The sequence below is a fragment of the Anomaloglossus baeobatrachus genome, chromosome 7 (genome assembly GCF_048569485.1).
Source record: "Anomaloglossus baeobatrachus isolate aAnoBae1 chromosome 7, aAnoBae1.hap1, whole genome shotgun sequence".
Lineage (NCBI taxonomy): Eukaryota > Metazoa > Chordata > Amphibia > Anura > Aromobatidae > Anomaloglossus > Anomaloglossus baeobatrachus.
In genome coordinates this window covers 61,260,084-61,272,446 of record NC_134359.1, presented here as the reverse complement: position 1 = coordinate 61,272,446, position 12,363 = coordinate 61,260,084, and the positions used below count along the sequence as shown (strand labels likewise).

At 39.3% G+C, this 12,363-nt stretch overlaps 1 protein-coding gene across 2 annotated transcripts in view; it reads left to right on the top strand.

The window, feature by feature from the left end:
• Positions 1 to 9,689, top strand: part of SP3 (Sp3 transcription factor) — a 55,578-nt gene extending 45,889 nt beyond the window's left edge. For both annotated transcript variants that reach the window (XM_075317349.1, XM_075317348.1), the window contains exons 4-6: positions 2,969 to 3,161; positions 3,305 to 3,501; positions 5,500 to 9,689. In XM_075317349.1, coding sequence (XP_075173464.1) covers positions 2,969 to 3,161; positions 3,305 to 3,501; positions 5,500 to 5,813 — 704 coding nt within the window. In that variant the 3' untranslated portion in view covers positions 5,814 to 9,689. The remainder of the gene's footprint in view (positions 1 to 2,968; positions 3,162 to 3,304; positions 3,502 to 5,499) is intronic.
• The last annotated feature ends 2,674 nt before the right edge of the window (positions 9,690 to 12,363 follow it).

The window sequence follows — 12,363 nt, the reverse complement described above, 5'->3', positions numbered from 1 at the left end:
TAGGTCTGTCCCTCATTCCCTCAAGGGACAGGTCTCGGCTCTGTCAGCGTTGTTCCAGCGGCGTATCGCCCGACTGGCCCAGGTGCGCACCTTCATGCAGGGCGCATCTCACATCATTCCGCCTTACCGGCGGTCTCTGGATCCCTGAGACCTTACTTTGGTCCTCATGGCCTTACAGAAACCCCCCTTTGAGCCTCTTAGGGAGGTTTAGTTGTTTAGTCTTTAACAGAAAGTGGTCTTTCTGGTGGCCATAATTTCTCTCAGGAGAGTCTCTTATTTGACTGTGCTCTCTTCGGAGTCACCCTTTTTTTCACCAAGACAAGGTGGTTCTCCGTCCAACTCCGGGCCTTCTCCCTAAGGTGGTGTCTCCTTTCCACCTTAACCAGGACATTTCATTGTCTTCCCTTTGTTCGGCCCCTGTGCATCGCTTTGAGAAAGCGTTGCATGCTTTAGATTTGGTGCGGACGCTCCGGATCTATGTGTCACGCACCGCTGTTTTTTAGGCGGTGCACCTCTTTTTGTGCTGACCACAGGTCAGCGCAAGGGTCTCTCGGCTTCTAAACCGACCCTAGCTCATTGGATTAGGTCGGCCATATCCGATGCCTACCAATGTTCTCAGATGCCTCCCCCGCCGGGGATTAAGGCGCACTCGACCAGAGCTGTCGTTGCCTCTTGGGCTACGGCTCAGCAGGTCTGTCAGGCTGCCAATTGGTCTAGTCTGCACACCCTTTCGAAGCACTACCAAGTGCATGCTCATGCTTCGGCAGATGCGAGCTTGGGCAGACGCATCCTTCGGACGGCTGTCGCCCATTTGTGAAGTTAGGTTTCGCCTACTTCTCAGTTTCTGTTTATTTCCCACCCATGGACTGCTTTGAGACGTCCTATGGTTTGGGTCTCCCATAAGGAACGATAAAGAAAAAGAGAATTTTGTTTACTTACCGTAAATTCTTTTTCTTATAGTTCCGACATGGGAGACCCAGCACCCTCCCTGTTGCCTGTTGGCAGCTTTCTTGTTCCGTGTGTTTTCACCGGCTGTTGTTGTAGACAGAGGTTCCAGTTATTCTGGGTTTTACTCTATCTCTACTTATGGGTGGATGTCCTCCTTCAGCTTTGGCACTAAACTGGTTGGATTTGTCATCCGGGGAGTGTATATGCTCGGAGGGAGGAGCTACACTTTTAGTGTAGTACTTTGTGTGTCCTCCGGAGGCAGAAGCTATACACCCCATGGTTTGGGTCTCCCATGTCGGAACTATAAGAAAAAGAATTTACGGTAAGTAAACAAAATTCTCTTTTTCTGATTGAGCAGAAAAATCAAGTACTTTCCTTGATAACTGGGTGATATTTACATAAACAAAAAAAAATTACTATTTAGAATCCTCAAACTGCAAGCACCAATATTAAATGGATCAATCAGCACTGTCTATGCCAAATAACTGTAACCTGCATTGGTTGAGGCCCGTAAAGTTAAGTAACATCATGTGGCTATAAATGTCTGTTAGATGCGGGGCTCTCCTCTGGGATTCCCATCTGTCTCGAATGGGACCCAGTATATCGCCACTGAATAGAGCTGGCTGTCTCCATGCATGTCAATGGGAGGTTGGAAAATATCCAAGCAAGCGTGCATTCATATGTACTAGAAATGCTGTAAGTCTGTAAGATGGGAATACACTGAAAACTCAGATTTGACAAAGTTTCCACTGCTAGAAGTGAAGCAACAGATGTTTCGGACTACAACACACTTTTTACCATAAGACGCGCACCCTAGGTTTAGACCACAGAAAACAGGAAAAACATTTTTTCCTATTAAATAAAACTACAACGCCAGGGAAAAGTAGAGGGGTTATATGCGGTAAGTAGTAGATATTGAAACAGTTTTCCTCTGCTGACTTTTTTTTTTTTTTTTTTACATGGTCATGATTTGGCATCTTTTGTAATGCTATGTAAGATCTGACCGTTCATGAGAATTTGAAGATTTGCAGCTTCCCCTAAAATTATGCAGATTTTTTTTCTACCGCAAGTTTGTGTTTTGTGTTGATTTTTTGTTTCATCCTTGTTCCTAGACTGCACTAAGGGCTGAATTGCACCTAGGGCTGTGTGCCGCACAGGTTCATTATCAGACACCTATTACCTCCTATGTCCACATAATTGACCTCTGTGTGAATCTGATTATATGCAGAAGCTCAGTTGGTGGTTTGGGTTGTTTTTTTTGTTTGTTTTTTTTTTTACCCCCCCCCAAATTCTGTAAAAATCCAGATATATTCAATTAGGCCCCTTTCGCATTGCACTTTTACTTGCATTCAATGGTCCCCCCTCCACCACCCCGCAAAGCGTATTTCAGACGCATGTGCCGACAGGGCCATTGACTATAATGGAGCAGACTCCGGTAGCGTGTGCTCTGTCTTGCACCATTTTCAGGCATATACGTTTTTTGCAGGCGGACACCCGAACGTAGTCTACTACATTTTTGTATCTGCCTGCAGAAAACGTATATGCCTGAAAATGGTGCAAGACCGAGCACACGCTACTGGAGTCTGCTCCATTATAGTCAATGGCCCTATCGGCGCATGCGTTCGAAACACGCTTTGTGGGATGGTGGAGCGGTGGTTCGGACGAATGCCCCGATGGGACCACTGAATATAAGTAAAAGCAGTCTTATACTTCATCTCATACCATATTACAGAGGTATTCTCTTCTACAAGAGATGCTTCACATAAATAAAATAAAAATGTATTGGACTATATGGAGACTTTTTTGCTCAGTGCATTTTTGGATACTTTGCAGTCACAGTTGCTTACACTACAAAAACTCCTTACTGGAAATTAATATATTGCTGAACCCGCAGAGTGAGAGCTGTAGCATTTCAGGGAGCTCCTGTTTGCATTAAAGAGCTTTTTATTATTTCTGTATTCATTAATAAAACCCTTCCTTCACGTTTTCTATCATTTTATTTTTGCATTCTCCTCCATAGGTATACGAATTAAGGAAGAAGAACCTGATCCAGAGGAGTGGCAACTTACTGGGGATTCCACAGTCAATACCAATGATTTAACCCACCTCAGGGTCCAGGTTGTTGATGATGAACTGGACCAACCAAATCAAGAAGGAAAGCGACTCAGAAGGGTGGCCTGTACTTGTCCCAACTGTAAAGATGGAGCCGGAAGGTTTGTACCAGAATCTCTCACCAACATCAGATGGTGCTTTTCACAGTAACTTCAGTAGTACGGATTTTATCCTGTAGAAAGAATGTGATTATATATTATATCCCATAGGAATCTATATCTCTATAATTTATTTTAACTCTCAGGGGTACCAACCTCGGAAAGAAAAAGCAACACATCTGCCATATCCCAGGATGTGGTAAAGTGTATGGTAAAACTTCACATCTGAGAGCTCACTTGCGTTGGCATTCTGGAGAACGTCCGTTTGTCTGTACTTGGATGTTCTGTGGTAAAAGGTTTACACGAAGTGATGAACTACAGCGACACAGAAGGACACATACTGGTAAGGCTATATTGTGTATCTTTTTTATTTATTTTTTTTTTCCCCATCACTTGCATCTATTAATGTGGCAATGCTTTTGATAATTGTACATTGTTTTTGCTCGTTTCCCCAAATTGCCTTGTTTACGTGAATCTTTTTAAATATTTTTTTTAAATATTATACTTCAATAGACCTGAGCGAAGGGCAAATGATAAGCGATTCTTCAATTAACAGGTACCTTATTTCTTTAGGTTGCCTCAGTAAGTGTGCAGGGTTTTTCATTTTTAACCAGTCCTTTTTTTTCCTGTTTTTTTATCGGACTTTTTTTTTTTTTAATTTTTTTTTATTTGTTTGAAGAGCAGCAGAATTTTGTTGTTCTTATAATTCTTCTCAACCCCCCAAAATAAGTGGGGCCAAATTACCGTATTTTTCAGATTAGAAGACTCACTTTTGCTCCCAAAAATTTGGGAAGAAAATGAGGGGTACGTCTTATAATCTGAAAGTTGCTTACTGGGGATGGTGGAGAGCGGCCGCAGGAGCAATACTGCAGGCACTGTGCTGGGACTGTGGGCGCCAGGGCTGTGGAGTCGGTAAGCCAAACCTTCGACTCCGACTCCTCAAATTCTCTTGCACCGACTCCGACTCCGGCTCCGACTCCGACTCCTACATATATTGCTTATAGTTAGGTGAAAAATTTATTGTAGTACATGAATATGTGTAAGTGAACATCAGACATTTAATAATTTTTATGATACAATAATCAAGATATTTGGATAGAACATAAAATATATTTATTGGAATACAACTTTAGAACACAAAAAACTGTAATAAATTGTAAATATGTAATACACTATGTAATATACAGTAGATTACATATATATCTTGTGTGTGTATATACACTGTGTATGTATATGTATGTGTGTGTATATATATATATATATATATATATATATATATATATATATATATATATATATATATATATTACATATTTACAATTTATTAGTTTTTTGTGTTCTGTAGTTGTATTCCAATAAATATTTTATGTTCTATCCAATTATCTTGATTATTGTATCATAAAAACAATTAAATGTCTGATGTTCACATTGTACTACAATAAATTTTTCACTTAAATATAAGCATTATACTAAATGTTATTATTTAGTAAAATATTCAGCACATTCTGCATTGCACTCCTGTCCCCAATTTATTATATATTTTAGGAGTCGGAGTCGGTGCATTTTATACCGACTCCGACTCAGACTCCACCAAAATGAGCTCCGACTCCGACTCCACGACTCCGACTCCGACTCCACAGCCCTGGTGGGCGCAGAATTAAAATAATTGCGCCCAGAGTAGGCACGTGCGCAGATAGCTCTCCACTCAAGATCTAATCTGCACACGCACCGCCTCCGGCTCATTGATTTCCAGCAGTGTACTTGTGTAAATGTCGCCTGGAGGTGGCACATGCTAGATGCGATCTTGAGCCTAGCACTCTATCCGCGCATGTGATGACTTCGGGCACCATTTCTTTGAAGCCCACACCGCCGACAGTTTCTGGAAGTCGCCTGCAGCGAGCATCTGGGACACCCGCCGCACCGCCAGCAGCATCTCCCTACACCATCGCCCCTGTATCCTGTCATTATCCCCTCCCCTTCTTCCCGATACACCACCGCTCCTTCCTGCTCTCGGTAAGACACCACAGGATTGTTAAATGGACTCAATTTTTTTTTCCCCCACCTTTCTAAATTGTGTGTATGCGACACTTGGCGATCACTAGCATCCAACCATCTGACAGCAGGTACCTTGCTGCAGGATATCTGAAGCTGCTGTCTCTGCAATCTAAATTGTTATTGTGTTATTGCAGAGACTTGAGGGTCTCTATTTGGAACTCAAATTACATGGTACTAAAAAACGCGCCATAGCCACTCCATTTTAGCAATCAATGGGCGACTTCAGCATGGGTGCCACATGTGACCATTATATTTGAAATTAATTTGCACACTTTTCATTCAACAGGTGAAAAGAAGTTTGTCTGCCCAGAGTGTTCCAAGCGATTTATGAGAAGTGATCACCTTGCCAAACACATTAAAACCCATCAAAACAAGAAAGGCATTCATGCCAGCAGCGCTGTATTGGCATCCATAGAAGCTAAGCCTGAAGATACGTTGATAACTGCCGAAGGTACAACCCTTATCCTTGCAAACATTCAACAGGGGTCTGTAGCCGGCATAGGGACTGTAAATACAGGCACCAGCAGTCAAGATCTCCTCTCCAATTCGGAGATTCCCCTACAGCTTGTCACAGTTTCTGGAAATGAGACAATTGAGTAAATATCATGCAACACCTATTAATTGTGGTTATTTTTATACAGTAGTGAGGGGGAAAAAAAAACAAACAACAAAAACCTTGTTCTTGAGTTCCTAGATATCTTTTTATTGATGTGCAAACTTTTTTGGATTGACAGTAACTTGGTTATACACGACACTGAAATGCCTTACTTTGTATGCTATTCCATAAGTATGAAGAATTGGTAAAATTGCATGGCTTTTGTAGGTACTTTTGGAATCTAGAATTGATGAAATTTTACCATGACACATACGAGTACAAATAATATTGACGGAGATGGATATGGTAGTCTAACCAAATGCATCAATCCTGTGTGGTTTAGTGTAAAAAAAAAAAAGAGGAAAAAAAAAAAATCAAAAACAAGAAAAAATTAAGAACATGTTGGTATTTATCTATTGTAAGATAACAAAGTTGATGGGTAACAGAAATTATGTTATGGTATGATATTTTGTAATTTTCTCAATGACTGGAATTTTTATTATGCATAACTGACAAATCACGTTTCCCAGCACACACAATAACCGGGTTTGGGTTTCACCACCGCTCACCAACTTACCAAATTTAACAACCAATTTGTTTTAACTAGGTGAACCTCTGTACACAGTTTTAAAGAAAGTAAATAAAATAAAAGTTTCTCTTTGTAAAAATATGTACAACAAGGTTTTTAACCTGGCAGCCGCCACTGTCTGGATTGTCTAAAAAGAAAATAAGCCATGCTCAAGCGTTAATTTGCCAAACCAAATCTTGTTAAAGTTGTCGATGTCATGGAGGCAATATAACCAATGTAGAAAGACTTTGCAGGCTGGCACATTTTTTTTTTTTTTTTCCTTTTCTTTTTGTTGAATGGTTAATTGTTTTGATTAAGCACCCATGTTATCGATTATACTGGTGGACCAAAAATAGCGAACCGTGTCATTCAGCAGCACATCTATCAATTTTGAGTACTCGGACATCAAAACGTTGTAAATGAAGTAGTCTAGCATATGCAAACATGATTGGAGTCCTTTCCATAGTGACAATGAGGCATACAATTACTAGTCATGGGTTAAAGGGGAAAATATAAGGGTGGGGTTTTTTTCCTTCTTTTTTTTTTTTTTTATACTTAGTTGGTGAATCAGCATTTAAACAACCTCTTTGCTTCTACCCATTAAAATTGTATGTATCTAATACATGTACCTGATAAATATGTATATGTTTTTTTTTTATGTTGCTGTATTTTCGTTTTATTTTTTAATAATTGTTTATATTTTCAACTATAGAACATGTACAAATACAAAGTTACATTGCAGGTATGTATGGTCTATACCATTTTTTTTTTTTTCTAAAGACGTAGTGTAATGAAAAGACGAGAAAAAAAAAAAAATAAAAACTGCAGCACCTACAACAGTTCACCTATTTCCCGGCTTCATTTGGGTCTATTTCTTATTGTACTGACCACCTCAGATTTAAAGAAAAAAAAACAAAAAAAACCTAAGAAAAAAATAAATAAAAAGCTACCTTTAAAATAGAAAAAAAAGTGTATGTTTAAAAGTGTATTATATCAGTGTGGTAGTTTAATAAAACACTATTTTCTTTCTTTTGACTTTGCTGTTTTCATACTCATTGAATATATTTGTCCGTTCCAAATATAGTCCTCTAGCGTTATATTCTATTCTCACGTTGGCTTCAGCACAGTTGGTGAAGTTAAACTGCCTTTAAATCACTGAATGTATGTATAATAAGAACAAATAATGGATCACACATTTAGGTTGCTTTACGTTTTATGGCAAGGGTTTGGGGTTTTTTTGTTTTCTTCTTCCCCTCTACTGGTGTATGCTCCAACTTTCCAACCCCTCTGCCCTAAAAATAAATTCTTGTAAAATGGACAGTTCAGAATTACCAAATTCACTTTTAGTTAAAAAAATAAAAAAAGTTTCAGTATGGCTTATTACTTGTCCTAAAAGTAAGATCAGTACAGATCTCGCATAAGGAACCTCTATTGACTTTGACTATCTCATTAATGTATTATAAAGATATGTTTGGATTCCAAACTTTAAGTGAACCTGACTGGAGAGATTCATGATGCCCAAACCCATAGGTAACATGATTCAGACACTGGCTACGGTATTACTACTGTATATGTTTTACTCTGAAAAGCTGAGCTTTTTTTGAAAAACTAAACTTTAGATCTGGGAACCATGTGTCTCAGAAGACTTCTCCAAGAGGCTAGTCCTGACTTCTCCAACTTACTTTCCTAGACTGATCGTTCTCCATGTGTTTGTGTCTACATAGCGAGAGATCTGTCAGTCTTGAGTAGCAGGGCGACGAGAAAGATGTCTGCCTTGGACAAATCATCCAAAACGCTTTGGCCCCAATTTGCCAAGGCCGACGTCACTTTGGCCCCAATTTGCCAAGGCCGGCGTCACCTTGGCCCCAATTTGCCAAGGCCGGTATTGTTCGCACCGAGCTGGATGAATCAGCGGAGAGAAAGGCGCCTGATTCACCCAAAGACCGGAGTAACATTTGTGAGATGAGGTACATCACAAGCTGGCATCACCTTGCCCCCTGTCCATCTCAAAGTCTGCCCATTTTGGAGACTGATGAAACTGGCATAAAAATGCCAACAATCGCAACATTTTTTGTATTGCAAAAAATTTTTACTTTTCAAAGTGCTATATACAGGATTGTTGACACTGATGAATCGTGGCTATTATCTCAGGTCAGCTTTTCAAAGTAATACCTTTTTGGCAACTAAAAACATCTGTGCAACTTGTCTGCGACTATTTTTGAGCTGTGATTTTCCTGTTAAAGAAAGGCCAAATTGTAGGTAATTTGCAGTAAAATGCAACTTGCATTGAAGCCTGCCACAAGTGTATTGTGCAGCCAACAACAAAAAAGACAACACATTAGGAAACCTATGCGACTGTTATAGTAGATCGCAAAGTGACACCATAAGTGTGCCGTATCGGTGTCGCACATCACCTGTAGTCATAGAGTTAAACATATACTCTGCTCCGATACGGCAGCCAGTGTCCGAATTCATGCTGTACTTGGTTCATGCACCTTGGATCTCCTGTCAGGATACCTTTAACGAACTTTACTTTTCTGAATGGCCCAATCGTCATAACGAGTTGTTCTTCCCAGTGGCTCCAACACAGGGTTTTCTTATTGTGGACATGTACATATAATCTAAAAAATATACATTTAAACTAGTGCAAAATAAAATATGTTTTGTTAAAGGAAGAAAACCAAAAGTCTCTTCACTTTGTGGAGATGGTGGCCTGTGATCTGCTGTTGCTGTTTGTGTCCTGCTTCTGAAACTAAACATTCCCCCTAGCGTCCTACCTGTTCCGGTTTATTTTTAGTATTTCTTTACGTTAACTAATTCAATTCTTTACTGCAAGCCCCAAACGAAGTCCAAACATTTTTTATTTTTTTTTATTTTTCAGTGATCTGATTAAATATACACCTTTTTTAATATTGAACTGTGAACTGTCATTTTTTTTTTTGTCCGCACCTTTTGCAGATACTCACCCAATTAAGCTGTAACGACCTTTTATAAAGTTGTATATGATGTTAAATTGTGTCTTGTACACTCAAAAAATCTGGCGTCTTTTTTTCTTTTATTTTCTTTTTTTTTTTTTTTTCTTCCCATGTGTTTCTTTCTTGTTTTTAAAATTATACTCCCATGATTATTTTTTTTTCTCTTCTGCCATTAAATAGGTTAAGATTTATGTCTTTGTTTAAAACATAATGCATTTTTATACTTGCTCCTATGTGTTTCGTTATGGTATATTTCTGTAATATGCATGTAGGTGGAATTTTGCTGCATAGGTAGATTTAAAGGAAAAAAATAAAGTACAAATCTGTAAATCTGTAAACGTTTTACTTTATATCGGCCTTTGAGTTTTTATTAAATTACTGTGTCTATTCTGATTTTCAGCATTACATGTTTGTTAATTAATGCATTGAATATAGACCCTCCACAAGCCATAGCTATTCATCATCATTAAATGCTCCTATTTGTCTTCTCCACTCTGGTCACGCCGTACACAAATCGAAAAATCATTTATACCAGTGTATCGTTCACTTGTATTGCAAATACAAGGGTTGTGTAAGGTTGTTTTGGTTTATTTGCCTAAACTTATGTAACTATTTTGCAATAAAACAATGTAAGTGAAAAATAATTTTCTAAGAGATACTGTTTCCTCCTTTTGGAGGCCGCCAGCTAACTCAAGGAGACTTATTGACCGGTCAGTGCTCCCTGCAAAAGGTATGCAAATTCCCTCTAAAAGAGGAAGGAAAGTGAATAGTGAGAGTCCTGTCCACAAGAATAAACATTACCCCCTGGACCACTATGGGCCGTTTCACATCTCCGATATTTTGCCGGAAGCCGGATCTGGCACACACGCAGTACAGTTACATTAATTTACAGTGGAAGCGCGACACCATGCGGTTGTGTGCTTCATACACAACCGCATGTGTCCGCATGGTGTTGCACTTCCACTGTAAATGAATGTAACTGTACTGCATGTGTGCCGGATCCGGCTTCCGGCAAAATACCGGAGCTGTGAAGCCGGCCTATAAAAGGCCTTACACCCAGTCTACTGTCAAGGGAGAAATTTGGGTATGATTGCTAATGGAGTCTTTGTTCATGGCAAATCCAGATGTACTGGCCAAATTAGCTATCTGTACAGATATTATGAGACTCTATAATCAATGAACACAGGACGTGTTCTCTGAGCCCAGGCTTGCGTCTGAACTCGTGTATTGAATTGCTCAAGCATGAACACATCATTTCAGCCTTGAAACAGATTTACAAACCTTCTCCATTTCCTCACACATACTGATAAAGAATAATTAGGGGGGAGTGCATATAGGTAGCATTTGGGAGAATGCATGAGATCATATATCATCCCAGATGGTATATTCCTTTCTCACACTTTGAAGACGGTAAGCGAAGATGAGATTCTGTAGGAGTGACGCATGGGAGTATGGAATCACCTACCTCATCCTACAGATATTACATTCTTTCTACTTTTTGAATTTTACTGATAAGGCTCCCAATTAACTTAATGAATATCTCCCTTGTTCATAGTTCGTTCATTTGTACCTTGGCTAACCCTTTCTTGAACATACAGCTAAGAATTATATTATGGCGTCTGTGTGATTGTCATATAGACACAGATAATTATGCTACTACATCTATATTTTGATTATTTACATACACAGATAATCTTATTACGTTTGAACAAACCTATAGCCCAGGCTACCTTCACACTACCAGTTTCTTAGGACCCATCATAGAACTGTGGTCGGCATGTCTGAACACAACCGTGGACAACTGCGGTTGGCACATGTAAACCCAGCATTAGTCTGTACTCTACCCTGAAACAGATGTGGGGGGTTTTTTTTGCGAGGTACTATATGCCAAGGCTCGTTATAGGATGCACTACTAGATACTCCTCTTTCCTTTTGAAGAAGGGCTACTTTGCATGGAAAAAGTATTTGGAAGTAATTGGAACCAGCTTTTTTTTTTTTTTTCCCCTCTTTCTGAGAAAACATACCGGAGGATAAAAAGTAAATTGCTGCTAGACGGTAGCTTATGTTCCCTTATGACAAATGTATCAATCATATTGAAATTAGTCATGCTCATTAGTGATGAGTGCACACGAAGAGGCTCGCGTGCTCTGTACTCTGATGATCGGATGGACTCTATTCGATTACTGAATATAATAAAGTCTATGGCAAACACTAGCATTTTTCCAGAAAAAATGCTCTCGTTTCCCGTTTACTCCCATTATACTCTTTTAAAAGTGTCGCAAGTATCCATCCTGTTCGTGCTAAGAAGTTGCTCATCACTAATGCTCATCCCTGCCTTTTGATGGGCAAGAATTGAACACTTAATTGCTGATATTCATCCTTTGGGTACAGCGACTTTAAGACTATTGACGACCTAAAGACTGCCTTCTCAAGAAATGGCACTGGAAGTATCACTGGTTTCGTAAGTCCCATTAATTTTTCCATAGGTTATATCTGAAGTGCTATAACTCGTTTGCTCCTACCGCTTTCCGTACCTCCCCTCTCTAAGATTGGAATCATATGGGAAGAAACCATTAACTCTATGTATAGCTTTAGATTGATGGAAGCAAAAAAGAAAAACATTGATACTGCCATGAAAGCTTCATCTCACAAACATGGCACAAAAGGAGTTAAGAGCAAAGTAAAGAAAAAAAAAGACATCTTGGGGGTGGGGAGAGGTGAGTTGGAAAACTGTGGGCTTTTTGTCACCTGTATGTGTTTTATTAAATCTTTTATGGCATGTGTGTGCGAAGACATGAGTAATGCCCAACCTAGTGCAGGGTGCAGAATGAGAATCTGTTAGGGAGCTCGTTTTTTTCAATATACAGTGCCTTGCGAAAGTATTCGGACCCTTTTGAATTGTTCAATCTTTTCCCGCATTTCAGGCTTCAAACAAAGATAATTTGAAATTTTATGGTAAAGAATCAACAAGTGGGACACAATTGTGAAGTTGAACGAAATTTATTGCTTATT